The sequence below is a fragment of the Rhinoraja longicauda genome, chromosome 4 (genome assembly GCF_053455715.1).
Source record: "Rhinoraja longicauda isolate Sanriku21f chromosome 4, sRhiLon1.1, whole genome shotgun sequence".
Classification (NCBI taxonomy): Eukaryota; Metazoa; Chordata; class Chondrichthyes; order Rajiformes; family Arhynchobatidae; genus Rhinoraja; species Rhinoraja longicauda.
Genome location: NC_135956.1, coordinates 91,861,552 through 91,877,295, shown reverse-complemented (window position 1 = coordinate 91,877,295; position 15,744 = coordinate 91,861,552). Strand labels below are relative to the sequence as shown.

The 15,744-nt window shown below is 50.8% G+C and overlaps 1 protein-coding gene across 3 annotated transcripts in view; it reads right to left on the bottom strand.

Annotated features, from left to right (window-relative positions):
* Positions 1-15,744, bottom strand: part of map3k22 (mitogen-activated protein kinase kinase kinase 22) — a 48,223-nt gene that overhangs the window by 4,592 nt on the left and 27,887 nt on the right. For all 3 annotated transcript variants that reach the window (XM_078398753.1, XM_078398751.1, XM_078398752.1), the window contains 6 exons: positions 14,004-14,065; positions 12,139-12,231; positions 9,509-9,700; positions 6,917-7,065; positions 3,093-3,224; positions 1,726-1,855 (listed from right to left, as the gene is read on the bottom strand). In XM_078398753.1, the coding sequence (XP_078254879.1) occupies positions 1,726-1,855; positions 3,093-3,224; positions 6,917-7,065; positions 9,509-9,700; positions 12,139-12,231; positions 14,004-14,065 (758 nt within the window). The remainder of the gene's footprint in view (positions 1-1,725; positions 1,856-3,092; positions 3,225-6,916; positions 7,066-9,508; positions 9,701-12,138; positions 12,232-14,003; positions 14,066-15,744) is intronic.

Here is a 15,744-nt window from a genome sequence, read left to right as displayed (position 1 = left end):
TTTACAGAAGGCAATTAACCTACAAACCTGCACGTCTTTGGAGTGTGGGAGGAAACCGGAGCACGTGGAGAAAACCCACGCAGGTCACGGGGAGGACGTGCAAACTCCGTACAGACAGCGCCCGTAGTCGGGATGTGATTCCTTAGTTGGGTCTATATTGAATAGCTTTGTAACTCTGTCGTTACCCTATACGTGGCAACTTTTTGCGTACTTGAGTATTGTATGCGAAACTATAAGCGCGGTCACGGTGGCACAGCGGTAGAGTTGCCGCCTTACAGCGAATTCAGCGCCGGAGACCCGGGTTCCATCCCGACTACGGGTGCTGTCTGTACGGAGTTTGTACGTTCTCCCCGTGACCTGCGTGGGTTTTCCCCGAGATCTTCGGTTTCCTCCCACACTCCAAAGACGTGCAGGTTTGTAGGTTAATTGGCCTGGTGCTAATGTAAAAATTGTCCCTAGAGGGTGTAGTATAGTGTTAGTGTGCGGGGATCGCTGGGCGGCGCGGACCCGGTGGGCCGAAGGGCCTGTTTCCGCGCTGTATCTCTAAACTAAACTAAACTAAAGGGGACCTGGCGAGGCGGGGGGTGGGGTGGGGGGGGGGGAGGGGCGTGTACAAAGAGGAACCATTGGGGCTATAATGAATACTCTTGTGACTTAGTACTGATTGTTGATGATGAGTCATGATCACGGTGAATGGCGGTGCTGCCATTCACCATGATCATGGCTGATCATCCACAATCAGTACCCCGTTCCTGCCTTCTCCCCATATCCCTTGACTCCGTTAGCCCTAAGAGTTCTATCTTGAAAGCATCCAGAGAATTGGCCTCCACTGCCTTGTGTGGCAGAGAATTCCACAGATTCACAACTCTCTGGGTGAAAAAGTGGATGACCTCACACTTATCCACATTAAACTGCCCACTCACACAACCTGTCCAAGTCACCCTACAACCTCATAGCATCTTCCTCTGGACTCCCCCAACATCGGTAACATTTTTCCTGAATCTAGCCTGTCCAATCCCTTAAGAATGTTATCTGTTTCTATAAGAAAAATTGGAAAATGTTCCCAATGTTGGGGGAGTCCAGAACCACAGTCTTATGAATAAAGGGGAGGCCATTTAAAATTGAGATGGGAAAAAACATTTTCATCCAGAGAGTTGGCCAATTCACTGGATGAATTTAAAAGAGTTAGATAGAGCTCTGGGAGCTAGTGGAATCAAGGGATATGGGGAGAGGGCAGGCACAGGATTACTGATTGTGGACGATCAGCCATGATCACAATGAATCATCACAATGATCACAAGGGGCCACAGTTTAAGAATAAGGGGTAGGCCATTTAGAACGGAGCTGAGGAAAAACTTTTTCAGTCAGAGAGTTGTGAATCTGTGGAATTCTCTGCCTCAGAAGGCAGTGGAGGCCAATTCTCTGAATGCATTCAAGAGAGAGCTAGATAGAGCTCTTAAGGATAGCGGAGTCAGGGGGTATGGGGAGAAGGCAGGAACGGGTTGAGAATGATCTGAGAATGATTGAGAATGATCAGCCATGATCACATTGAATGGCGGTGCTGGCTCGAGGGGCCGAATGGCCTCCTCCTGCACCTTTTGTCTATGTTTTCCATGTTTCTCTCAGATGTCTTGTCCATTCTTTTCACGTTGTGATGTACCAGAGGTTGTCGTCACTCATGTGGAACAGACAGAGAGTGAAGGGGGTGAGCCGGCGAGCACATACCTTTGATATCTCTGTGCACGATCATGTTACTGTGCAGGTAGGACACTCCCTCCAGTATCTGTCTGGTATACCTGCGGGTCACGTTCTCAGTAAGAGCTCCGTAAGCTTTCAATTGGTCCTTGACCGAGCCCTGATCGAAACAACAATCCATGGTCACAGGAAGAATAGACAATAAACAATAGGTGCAGGAGGAGGCCATTCGGTCCTTCGAGCCAGCACCGCCATTCAATGTGATCATGGCTGATCATTCTCCATCAGTACCCTGTTCCTGCCTTCTCCCCATACCCCCTGACAGTATGGACAAGGCAGGCCGAAGAGCCTATTTCCCTGCAGTACTGCTCTACGACTCTGTGACTCCACGCTTGAGGTATTGGAAGATTGCCAATGTACATCATTAGGGTCTTGGTCCAAACTGGGCCGTTCTACAGATGTGGGGATTAGTTGGAGATAGGGTTGCCAACTTCCTCACTCCCAAATACGGGACAAGGTGACGTCACCGCCCCGTGCCCCACGTGACCTCACCCAGCCAGCGGCCACGTGCTCCCGCTCCACCAATGGCGGACACCAGGGCCGGGAGGCGGGTTGCTACACAATCTCCGTTGGGCGGTGCCCGGGCCTCCGGGCCTACAGTGTCCGGGCCTACATTGTCCGGGCCTACGGTGTCTGGGCCTACAGTGTCCGGGCCTACATTGTCCGGGCCTACGGTGTCCGGGCCTACAGCGTCCGGGCCTACAGCGTCCGTGCCTACAGCGTCCGGGCCTACAGCGTCCGGGCCTACAGCGCCCCCCGGGCCTACTGCGTCCGGGCCTACAGTGTCGGGGTCTACAGCGTCCGTCCCCCCCCCCCGGGCCTACAATGTCCGGGCCTACAGTGTCCGGGCCTGCAGTGTCTGTGCCTACAGGGTCCGGGCCTACAGTGTCGGGGCCTACAGCGTCCCATGTCCCCCCGGGCCTACAGCGCCCCCCGGGCCTACAGTGTCCGAGCCTACAGTGTCGGGGCCTACAGTGTCGGGGCCTACAGCGCCCCCCGGGCCTACAGTGTCGGGGCCTACAGTGTCTGGGCCTACAGTGTCCGAGCCTACAGTGTCGGGGCCTACAGCGTCCGTCCCCCCCCCCCCCCCCGGGCCTACAGTGTCCGGGCCTACAGTGTCCGGGCCTGCAGTGTCTGTGCCTACAGTGTCGGGGCCTACAGTGTCGTGGCCTACAGTGTCCGGGCCTAATACGGGACAAGGGTGTCCTGTATGTAACAAACCAATTTAGCACAATATATGGGATGTTCCGGCTAATACATAACAGTTGGCAACCCTATTAGTTGGAGCCAAATGCTGGCTTAGGCAAGTAGAGGAATGAAAAGCAGCCAATACTTACCCCGGGCATGTACTCCACAAAGATGGACAACCTCCTTTCCATGGAGTCCCGTAGAGACCCGTAATACTGCACAATCCTGTCGTGACAGAGGTTCTTCAACAACTGGATCTCACATTCCAAAGCACTGATTTCCTGGAATAACAACAACATATTTAACCAGTTGCCAAGTTCATCAGTGATTCAAGATTCAAAAGATTCACAGTTATTCAAGAGAGAGTTAGATTTAGCTCTTAGGGCTAACGGAATCAAGGAGGTATGGGGAGAAAGCAGGAACGGGGTACTGATTGTGGATGATCAGCCATGATCACATTGAATGGCGGTGCTGGCTCGAAGGGCCGAATGGCCCGCACCTGCGCCTACTTTCTATGTTTTTATGATAGGAGAAGAATTGGGTCATTCGGCCCAACAAATCCACTCTGCCATTCAATCACGGCTGATCTATCTCTCCCTCCTAACCCCATTCTCCTGCCTTCTCCCCATAACCCCTGACACCCGCACTAATCAACAATCTATCTATCTCTGCCTTAAACATATCCACTGACTTGTGGCCTCCACAGCCTTCTGTGGCAAAGAATCCCTCAGATTCACCACCCTCTGACTAAAGAAACTCCTCCTCATCTCCTTTCTAAAGGAACGTCCTTTAATTCTGAGGCTGTGCCCTCTGGTCCTAGACTCTCCCACTAGTGGAAACATCCTCTCCACATCCACTCTATCCAAGCCTGACACAATTTCACTACTCAAGCAACAACATTCTCATCATTTATGATTATAATAATCATATGGCGTAGAAATGGGCCCTTCGGCCCAACTTGCCCACGCCGGCCAACATGCCCCATCTACACTAGTCCCATCTGCCTGCGTTTGGCCCATCCCCCTCTTAACATTTCCTATCTGTATACCTATCTAACAGTTTATTTTAATGTTTTTGCTGTTAGATTTGAGTATAGGAGCAAAGAGGTCCTTCTGCAGTTGTACAGGACCTTGGTGAGACCACATCTGGAGCATTGTGTACAGTTTTGGTCTCCTAATTTGAGGAAGGACGTCATTGCTATTGAGGCAGTGCAGAGAAGGTTCACCAGGTTAATCCCCGGGATGGCGGGACTGTCATATGAGGAAAGATGGGAAAGACTGGGCTTGTATTCATTGGAGTTTGGAAGGATGAGAGGGGATCTTATAGAGACGTATAAAATTATAAAAGGACTGGACAAGCTGGATGCAGGAAAAATGTTCCCAATGTTGGGGGAGTCCAGAACCAGGGGCCACACACAGTCTAAGAATAAAGGGGAGGCCATTTAAAACTGAGGTGAGAAAAAACGTTTTCACCCAGAGAGTTGTGAATTTGTGGAATTCTCTGCCACAGAGGGCAGTGGAGGCCAATTCACTGGATGAATTTAAAAGAGAGTTAGATAGAGCTCTAGGAGCTAGTGGAATCAAGGGATATGGGGAGAAGGCAGGCACGGGGTACTGATTGTGGATGATCAGCCGTGATCACAATGAATGGCGGTGCTGGCTCAAAGGGCCGAATGGCCTCCTCCTGCACCTATTTTCTGTTTCGATGTTCCTATGTGTTTCTAAATGTCGGTATAGCAGTTATCTCCTTTAAACTTTGCCCCGCTCACCTCTGCTCTCTAGTCTTTTAAATGCTGTCATAGTCCCTGCCCCAACTACCTCCTCCAGCATCTCGTTCCATACGCCCACCACCCTCTGTGCTAAAAGGTTGCCCCTCAGGTTCTTATTAAATCTTTCCCCTCCCACCTTAAACCCATGTCCTCTGCTTCTCGATTCCCCGACTCTGGGTACTGCTCGACTTACAAACCCGCACGTCTTTGGGATGTGGGAGGAAACCGGAGCACCCGGAGGAAACCCACGCGGTCACGGGTAGAGCGTGCAAACTCCACACAGACAGCGCCCGAGGTCAGGATGGAACCTGGGTCTCTGGCGCTGTGAAGCAGCAGCTCTACCCGCTGCGCCGGTGATTGGCATGGTTTTGTTCTCAACAGCTGGCAACATCAGTTCAGTTCAGTTTAGTGTATTGTCACGTTTTAGTTTAGTTTAGTTTAGTTTAGGTTAGAGATACAGCGTGGAAACAGGCCCTTCGGTCCACCGGTTCCACGCCGACCAGCGATCCCCGCACACTGACACTATCCTACACCCACTAGGGACAATTTGTACATTTACCGAGCCAATTAACCTACAAACCTGCACGTCTTTGGAGTGTGGGAGGAAACCGAAGATCTTGGAGAAAACCCACGCAGGTCACGGGGAGAACGTACAAACTCCGTACAGACGGCGCCCGTAGTCGGGATGGAACCCGGGTTTCCAGCGCTGCATTCGCTGTAAGGCAGCAACTCTACCGCTGCGCCACCGTGACCGCCCTAATAGATTCTTGATTAGTGCGGGTGTCAGGGGTTATGGGGAGAACGCAGGAGAATGGGGTTGGAGGGAGAGATAGATCAGCCGTGATTGAATGGCGGAGTAGACTTGATGGGCCGAATGGCCTAATTCTGCTCCTCTCACTTATGACCTTGTGATCTTATGACCCCCCCCCCCCTCTGTTAGGCAAGATGGGAGAATGGAATGACTGCACTGGGCCTGTACTCGCTGGAGTTTAGAAGGATGAGGGGGGACCTCATTGAAACGTACAGAATAGTGAGCGGCCTGGATAGAGTGGATGTGGAGAGGATGTTTCCACTAGTGGGAGAGTCTAGGACCAGAGGGCACAGCCTCAGAATTAAAGGATGCTCATTTAGGGTGGAACCCGGGTCTCCGGCGCTGCATTCGCTGTAAGGCGGCAACTCTACCGCTGCGCCACCGTGACTGCCCTTATACAGTGAACAACTTGTGTTGCGTGCTATCCAGTAAGCGGAAAGACAACACACGATTACAATCGAGCCGTCCACAGTGTACAGATACATGATAAGGGAATAACGTTTAGTGCAAGGTAAAGCCAGCAAAGTCCGATCAAGGAAAGTCCGAGGGTCACCAATGAGGTAGATAGTAGTTCAGCACTGCTCTCTGGTTGTGGTGGGACGGTTCGGTTGCCTGATAACAGCCGGGAAGAAACAGTCCCTGAATCTGGAGGTGTGCGTTTTCACACTTACAGATCTGGAGTCTAAGAAGATCAAAATTAAAGTAAGAAATGTTGCAGGAGTAGAGATTCATGGGGGCGATTGTAATATGTGATATTTCTTTAGTCAGAGGGTGGTGAATCTGTGGGATTCTTCGCCACAGACGGCTGTGGAGGCCACAAGTCAGTGGATATTTCTAAGGCAGAGATGGATAGATTGTTGATCAGTGCGGGTGTCAGGGGTTGTGGGGAGAAGGCAGGAGAATGGGGTTAGGAGGGAGAGATAGATCAGCCATGATTGAATGGCGGAGTAGACATAATGGACCTATTCTGCTCCTATCCTTTATGGCCTTATGATTGTAGATCTGCTCCTGATGCTAGCACGTAAATAGTTGCCTAGGTTGGGCGCCATCTTGGAAGCAAAAAAAAAAGTCCAAGAATGATGTGGAATTACTTTTAGATAGCTAGAGGAGTCAGTGGGTTCATAATAGGTGTAGAAGGGTCTCGACCTGAAACGTCACCTATCCATGTTCTCCACAGATGCTGCCTGACCCGCTGAGTTACTCCAGCACTCTGTGAAACGTCACCTATCCATGTTCTCCACAGATGCTGCCTGACCCACTGAGTTACTCCAGCACTCTGTGAAACGTCACCTATCCATGTTCTCCACAGATGCTGCCTGACCCACTGAGTTACTCCGGCATTGTGGGTCTACGTGGAGGGTGTGAGGTGGGGCGATGTTGGCTCGGTCACCCACCTTGCTGGTTTCTTGGCAGTCGGGGTCGAAGGCCACCCGTTTGACAGCCAGCTCTCTCCCCGTGTCGGCATCGTAGCAGAGGTAGACTTCTCCAAACGCTCCCCGACCCAGAAACCTCCCCAGTCTCCAGTTGACTGGAGCTGTCGGTGCTGTCAGAGGCAAGGTCAAAACATCCAGCTTTAGTTTTAGTTTCAGAGATACCGCGCGGAAACAGGCCCTTCGGCCCACCGTGCCTGCGCCGACCAGCGATCCCCGCGCACTAACACTGTCCTACACACACGGGACGACTTTACATTCATACCAAGCCAATTAACCTACAAACCTGCACGTCTTTGGAGTGTGGGAGGAAACCGATGATCTCGGAGAAAACGCACGCAGGTCAAGGGGAGAACAATAGACAATAGGTGCAGGAGTAGGCCATTCGGCCCTTTGAGCCAGCACCGCCATTCAATGTGATCATCGCTGATCATTCTCAATCAGTACCCTGTTCCTGCCTTCTCCCCATACCCCCTGACTCCACTATCCTTAACAGCTCTATCTAGCTCTCTCTTGAATGCATTCAGAGAATTGGCCTCCACTGCCTTCTGAGGCAGAGAATTCCACAGATTCACAACTCTCTGACTGAAAAAGTTTTTCCTCATCTCAGTTCGAAATGGCCGACCCCTTATTCTTAAACTGTGGCCCCTTGTTCTGGACTCCCCCAACATCGGGAACATGTTTCCTGCCTCTAACGTGTCCAACCCCTTAATAATCTTATACGTTTCTATAAGATCGTGCAAACTCCGTACAGACAGCACGCGTAGTCGGGATGGAACTCAGGTCTCTGGCGACATAAGGCAGCATCTCTCCCGCTGCACCACCATTCCACCCTATACGGTGTTTAGGTTTATTATGGTCACGTGTACCGAGGTACAGTGAAAAGCTTTGATGTGCTATCCAAACTGATCAGATAATAGCGTGCGTAAATACAATCAGTCCAAACACGTACAATAGGTCAGTGTCATAAAGTGTGAAAACAGGCCCTTCAGCCCAACTTGCCCACGCCAACCAAGGTCCCATCTCATCCATGTGACTGTCTAATTTGAGGAAGGACATTATTGCTATTGAGGCAGTGCAGCGTAGATTCACCAGGTTAAACCCCGGGATGGCGGGACTGACATATGATGAAAGAATGGGTCGACTGGGCTTGTATTCGCTGGAATTTAAACAGATGAGAGGGGATCTTATAGAAACATATAAAATTCTTAAAGGATTGGACAGGCTAGATGTAGGTAAAATGTTGGGGGAGTCCAGAACCAGGGGCCACAGTTTAAGAATAAGGGGTAGGCCATTTAGGAGTGAGATGAGGAAAAACTTTTTCAGTCAGAGAGTTGTGAATCTGTGGAATTCTCTGCCGCAGAAGGCAGTGGAGGCCAATTCACTGGATGTTTTCAAGAGAGAGTTTGCTTTAGCTCTTTGGGCTAACGGAATCAAGGGAGATGGGGAAAAGGCCGGAATGGGGTACTGATTTTAGATGATTACAATAAATGGCGGTGCAGGCTCGAAGGGCCGAATGGCCTTCTCCTGCACCTATTTTCTATGTTTCTATGTTTCCATGTTTTTATCCACTCTGCCCAAGCCATTGTGTAAGATGTTGGTTGGGCCACATTTGGAGTAGAAGGTTCTGTTTTGGTAACCCTGCTAAAGGAACAACGTCATTAAACTGGAGAGAGCGCAGAGGTTTACAGGTTTGTGCCCAGAGCTCGAGGGCCTGAGATACTGGGAGAGGTTGGGTCCACTCTGTCCAGGCCTTCCACTGTGCGGTGGATTTGTGTGAGGCCCCCCTCTCTTCTCTCAAAAGACAATAGACAATAGGTGCAGGAGGAGGCCATTCGGCCCTTCGAGCCAGCACCGCCATTCAATGTGATCATGGCTGATCATTCTCAATCAGTACCCCGTTCCTGCCTTCTCCCCATACCCTCTGACTCCTCTATCCTTAAGAGCTCTATCCAGCTCTCTCTTGAATGCATTCAGAGAATTGGCCTCCACTGCCTTCTGAGGCAGAGAATTCCACAGATTCACAACTCTCTGACTGAAAAGGTTTTTCCTCATCTCCGTTCTAAATGGCCTACCTCTTATTCTTCAACTGTGGCCCCTTGTTCTGGACTCCCCCAACATTGGGAACATGTTTCCTGCCTCTAACGTGTCCAACCCCTTAATAATCTTATACGTTTCGATAATATCACCTCTCATCCTTCTAAATTCCAGTGTATACAAGCCTAGTCGCTCCAGTCTTTCAACATATGATAGTCCCGCCATTCCGGGAATTAACCTAGTAAACCTACGCTGCACGCCCTCAATAGCAAGAATATCCTCCCTCAAATTTGGAGACCAAAACTGCACACAGTACTCCAGGTGCGGTCTCACTAGGGCCCTGTACAACTGCAGAAGGACCTCTTTGCTCCTATACTCAACTCCTCTTGTTATGAAGGCCAACATTCCATTGCCTTTCTTCACTGCCTGCTGTACCTGCATGCTTCCTTTCAGTGACTGGTGCACTAGGACACCCAGATCTCGTTGTGCGTCCCCTGTTCCTAACTCTCCTATACGTACACGCTGAGGTGAGATGGTTGTCGTGGACGTTCGGGCAGGTCTTGTCCTCCTCGCTCCACTGAATGGTCCAGTTGTCCTCTGGCTGCAGTGTGTCCCCTACACTGTCACCACTGTATCTCTGTGACCGGATGGACGGCACCAGTTGGAAAAGGTTCTCCTGATGGACGAAACTCCGCGGCAACGTCCTCCTCCCTGAAAGAAAAAATTGTGCGTTACAAAAACTCTCATCTTGTACGTTTGTGCCTGGCCGAGATACGGTACACGACAGCGCAACAATTTTAGGCCCACCTCACTCAACATCGGCCTGCCCTTCAAATGGTTGTTATTCACTTTTTAAACTTTAATAAATTTGATTGGCCCCTGCCACCTCCCCCTCCCTCCCCCCCCCCCCCCCCCCCCCACCCCATACGTGGGGTCCGCGAGTCCTGACTTTCTCCTGCCGCGTGTTTGACATCACAATGGGACCCCAACGCGCCCTCGCGTGCGGAGTTGGGGCCCGTTGATCCAATATAACTTAAGATGGCCGCCGCATCCGCGCCAACGCAGTCGAGGGAGGGTTACCGCTCGGAGGGGGGGGAGGGGCAGGACTCATCCGAGTGACGGGAGTGGCAGCCAATGTGGGGGGGGGAGGGGAAGAACCGTCCGAGTGACGGGAGTGGCGGCCAATGAGGGGGGGGGAAAGACCCGTCCGAGTGACGGGAGTGGCGGCCAATGAGGGGGGGGGGAGAGAGCTCTCCTGTTGCTGCCCGCCCGGGGCCAGTGGCTCCCTCTCCCCCCCCTCGCCCGCCCCCGGCCCTGGGGGAGTTGAGGGGGGGGAAGGAGTGGGTGAGTGTCGTCAGTTGGGGGAGGGTTGCCGGGCCTGCAGGAGAGGTTTGAGCCCAAGGGGTCCCAGCTAACGACTAATAAAACGAAGCTCACATTCCGCATGGATACCAAGCGCTGGCTTTAGACTTTCGTTTGAGTTCGAGTTTAGTTTATTAGTTTGGTTTAGTTCAGAGATACAGCACGGAAACAGGCCCTTCGGCCCACCAGGTACGTACCAACCAGCGATCCCCGCACACTAACACTATCCTACACCCACACACACACTCCATCGACTCCTTTAAGTCCAGGCTCAAAACCTATTTCTACTCCCTAGCGTTTGAGGCCCTCTGAGGGGGCGCTGTGAAGTGTTTATGTACGTGCTGTTATGTTTGTATGCCATTGTATGTTCGTTCTTAGTACCTGAACTGATGTACAGCACTTTGGTCAACGTGGGTTGTTTTTAAATGTGCTATACAAATAAAATTGACTTGACTTGACTAGGGACAATTTTTACATTTATACCAAGGTATAAATGGAGCCAATGGATATTGTAAGAAAATAACTGCAGATGCTGGTACAAATCGAAGGTATTTATTCACAAAATGCTGGAGTAATTCAGCAGGTCAGGCAGCATCGCAGGAGAGAAGGAATGGGTGACGTTTCGGGTCGAGACCCTTCTTCCGTCTCGATGGAAGGGAGGTTGGTTCGTGTGATGGTCTGGGCTGTGTCCACAACTCACTGCAATTGCTTACGAGTCATGGATGGAGCTGTTCCCAAACCATGCTGGGATGTATCCTGATAAGATGGTTTCCATGGTGCATCTGTAGAAGTTGGTGAGAGTTGTTGGGGACACGCTGATCTTCCTAAACCTTCCAAGGAACTGGAGGGGTTGATGTGTTTCCTTGGTCCTTGCTTCAATATGGCTAGCCCAGGAGAAGTTGTTGGTGACATTGACATGATCTTAAATCTCTCCCCTCTCACCTTAAGCCTGCGCCCTTTTGAACAATGAGGACTCGAGGATCTGAGCTACAGGGAGAGGTTGAGCAGGCTGGGTCTCTATTCCATGGAGCGCAGGAGGATGAGGGGAGATCTTATAGAGGTGTACAAGATCATGAGAGGAATAGATCGGGTAGAAGCACAGAGTCTCTTGTCCAGAGTAGGGGAATCGAGGACCAGAGGACATAGGTTCAAGGTGAAGGGGAAAAGATTTAATAGGAACCCGAGGGGTATCTTTTTCACACAGAGGGTGGTGGGTGTATGGAACGAGCTGCCAGAGGAGGTAGTTGAGGCTGGGACTATCCCATCATTTAATAAACAGTTGGACAGATACATGGATAGGACAGGTTTGGAGGGATACGGACCAAGCGCAGGCAAGTGGGACTAGTGTAGCTGGGACATTGTTGGCCGGTGTGGGCGAGTTGGGCCGAAGGGCCTGTTTCCACACTGTATCACTGTGTGACTCTGTCTGAGTCCTTTAAACCTGTAGTCACTGGTGAAGCCATAATCACTTAATATCAGCGTTCCAACCATCCAGAGTGTTTAATATTCATATGTATCAAACTATCTATCTTCCTCAGATATAACGTTTGTGAACAACTTGGACAGGTAGGAGAAATCGTAGTGTAAAATCACAGTCTGAAGAAGGGTCTCGACCCGAAACGTCACCCATTCCTTCTCTCCCGAGATGCTGCCTGACCTGCTGAGTTACTCCAGCATTTTGTGAATAAATAACTTGGACAGGTACATGGATGGGACAGGTTGCTGCATCTCGAAACGAAACCAGACTAAACAAGTTGGATGTCAGGCCGACCTGTCGTTACACTGACCATCACTGTAGTCCTTGCCCTGATTTGAAAACCCAAACTGTCGTGGGTACGTGCCTCCTTTCCCTGCCCTTTCGTACGAGTATTTAGAATGATCTGCAAGGGCAAACAACATGGTGATGAGCCAGCGTCTGACAGCTTAATAATCAATGCATTAGACAATAGACAATAGGTGCAGGAGGAGGCCATTCGGCCCTTCGAGCCAGCACCGAATGTGATCATGGCTGATCATTCTCAATCAGTACCCCGTTCCTGCCTTCTCCCCATACCCCCTGACTCCGCTATCCTTAAGAGCTCTATCTAGCTCTCTCTTGAATGCATTCAGAGAATTGGCCTCCACTGCCTTCTGAGGCAGAGAATTCCACAGATTCACAAGTCTCTGACTGAAAGAGTTTTTCCCCATCTCCGTTCTAAATGGCCGACCCCTTATTCTTAAACTGTGGCCCCTTGTTCTGGACTCCCCCAACATTGGGAACATGTTTCCTGCCTCTAATGTGTCCAACCCCTTATATGTTTCGATAAGATCCCCTCTCATCCTTCTAAATTCCAGAGTATACAAACCTAGTCGCTCCAGTCTTTCTATCACATTGTATCACAAACAAACAGATAAGATAAGACATGATATGATAAGATGAAATATGTTCATAACTTCGTCAGTGATAGGAGCAGAATTAGGCCATTCGGCCCATCAGGTCTACTCCGCCATTCAATCACGGCTGATTTAACTTTCCTTCACAACCCCATTCTCCTGCCTTCTCCCCTGACACCAATCTCCCACCAATACATAGTTTAGTTTAGAGATACAGCCCAGAAACAGGCCCTTCAGCTCGGGTTGCCAAATGTCCCGTATTAGCCGGGACATCGCAAATTTTGGGCTAAATTTGTTTGTCCCGTACGGGACCGACCTTGTTCCATATTAGGCCCAAGGGGCGCTGTAGGCCCGGACGCTGTAGGCCCGGACGCTGTAGGCCCGGACGATGTAGGCCCGGACGCTGTAGGCCCGGACGCTGTAGGTCCAGAGCCCCGGGCGCCGCCTAACGGAGGTGGTGTTGCAACCCGCCTCCGTACCTGGGCGGCCGCTATTGGTGGAGCGGGAGCACGTGGCCGCTGGCTGGGTGAGGTCATGTGGGGCACGGGGCGGTGAAGTCACCTTGTCCCTTATTTCGGTGGGAGGAAGTTGGCAACCCTAACTCTGGCCAACCGAGCCCGTGCTGACCAGCGATCACCAATAGCGTACACGAACGCTATCCTACATAGACTAGGGACATGTGAATTAACCTACAAACCTGCCAGTCTGTGGGATTTGGGAGGAAACCGGAGCACCCGGAGAAAACCCACGCAGGTCACGGGGAGAACGTACAAACTCCGTACAGACAGCACCCGTGGTCAGGATGGAACCCGGGTCTCTGGCGCTGTGAGGCAGCAACTCTACCGCTGCGCCACCGTGCCACCCCTAAAGTAAACATCTTGCACTGGATTCATGTCACGCCTCGGCAGTTTCTAACCACTACCTACCATGGAAAACCTTCACTTCCCTTTTGTCTTACTGCTGAAGGGAAGTGAAATTACAAATCTCTTTCCAAGTCTGTCGACTAAATGTTTCCACAGTCTTCATTCCAACGATGTTAGTTAGAGAGTCACAGAGTGATACAGTGTGGAAACTGGCCCTTCGGCCCAACTTGCCCACACCGGCCCACAATGTCCCAGCTACCCCAGTCCACATCTCCTTGAAACTTTGCCCCTCTCACCTCTTTTTGTGCACAACCCGCAGGCATTGCCACTTTCATTTCACTGCACATCGTGTATGTGTATGTGACAAATAAATTTGACTTGACTTGACTGAACACACAGGTGATTGAAACTCCTACCTGGGAAGCTGAAGCAGTCATCAGGATAACTGTTGGCAAGTCCCACCTGGCTGTACGACGGGCTGGGATTTGAGAAAAGAAAGAAAGATTTTTAAAACCGCAGATGACATTTCAAATCCTTCAGTAATGCACTTCTAGAAATTGATCCAAAATATGTTTTGAAGAGAGAGTTAGACTTAGCTCTTAGGGCTAGTGGAATCAAGGGATATGGGGAGAAGGCAGGCACGGGTTACTGATTGTGGATAATCAGCCATGATCACAATGAATGGCGGTGCTGGCTCGAAGGGTCAAATGGCCTCCTCCTGCACCTATTTTCTATGTTTCTATCTTAAGTTGAAAGATACAGCATGGAGACAGGCCCTTCGGCCCACCGGGTCCACGCCCACCATCGACCACCCGTTCCCACTAGTTCTGTGTTGTCCTACTTTCTCCTCCACTCCCTGCACACGAGGGGGCGATTCACAGAGGGGCCGATTAACCCACAAACCCGCACGTCTTTGGGATGTGGTAGGAAACCGGAGCACCCGGGGAAAGCCCACGTGGTCACAGGGAGAACGTACAAACTCCACACAGACAGCACGTTTGGATTTGGGACAGGTGAAGAAGGATCCTGTCCCAAAACGTCACCCATTCTTTTACTCCAGAGATGTTGTTCGAACAGCTGAGTTACTTCAGCATTTTTGTCTTTCTTAGGTAGATGGGAGGTCAGGATCGCTCTCTAGTTGGTGAGAGGACGGTTCAGTTGCCTGATAACAGCCGGGAAGAAACTGTCTATCCCCGATGTGAAAACGCACACCTCCAGATTCAGGGACAGTTTCTGCCCGGCTGTTATCAGGCAACTGAACCATCCCACCACAACCAGAGAGCAGTGCCGAACTACTATCTACCTCATTGGAGACCCTTGGACTATCCTTGATCGGACTTTGCTGGCTTTACCTTGCACTGAACGTTATTCCCTTATCATGTATCTGGACACTGTGGACGGCTCGATTGTAATCATGTGTTGTCTTTCCGCTGACTGGTTAGCACGCAACAAAAGCTTTTCACTGTACCTCGGTACACGTGACAATAAACTGAACTGAAACTGAATCTAGAGGTGTGTGCTTAGATCATAAGGAACAGGAGCTGAATTAGGCCATTCGGCCCATCAAGTCTACCCCGCCATTCAATCGTGGCTGATCTATCTCTCCCCCCTAACCCCATTCTCCTGCCTTCTCCCCATAACCCCTGACACCCGCACTAATCAACAATCTATCTATCTCTGCCTTTAAAATACCCACTGACTTGTGGCCTCCACAGCCGTCTGTGACAAAGAATTCCACAGATTCACCACCCTCTGACTAAAGACATTCCTCCTCATCTCCTTCCTACAGGAACGTCCTTTAATTCTGAGGCTGTGCCCTCTGGTCCTAGACTCTCCCACTAGTTTAAGAATAAGGGATAGGCCATTTAGAACGGAGATGAGGAATAACTTTTTCAGTCAGAGAGTTGTGAATCTGTGGAATTCTCTGCCTCAGAAGGCAGTGGAGGCCAATTCTCTGGATGCTTTCAAGAGAGAGTTAGATAGAGCTCTTAAAGGTAGCGGAGTCAGGGGGTATGGGGAGAAGGCAGGAACGGGGTACTGATTGAGAATGATCAGCCATGATCACATTGAATGGCGGTGCTGGCTCGAAGGGCCGAATGGCCTCCTCCTGCACCTACTGTCTATTGTGGAAACAGCCACAGATTCCACAGCGGTCAG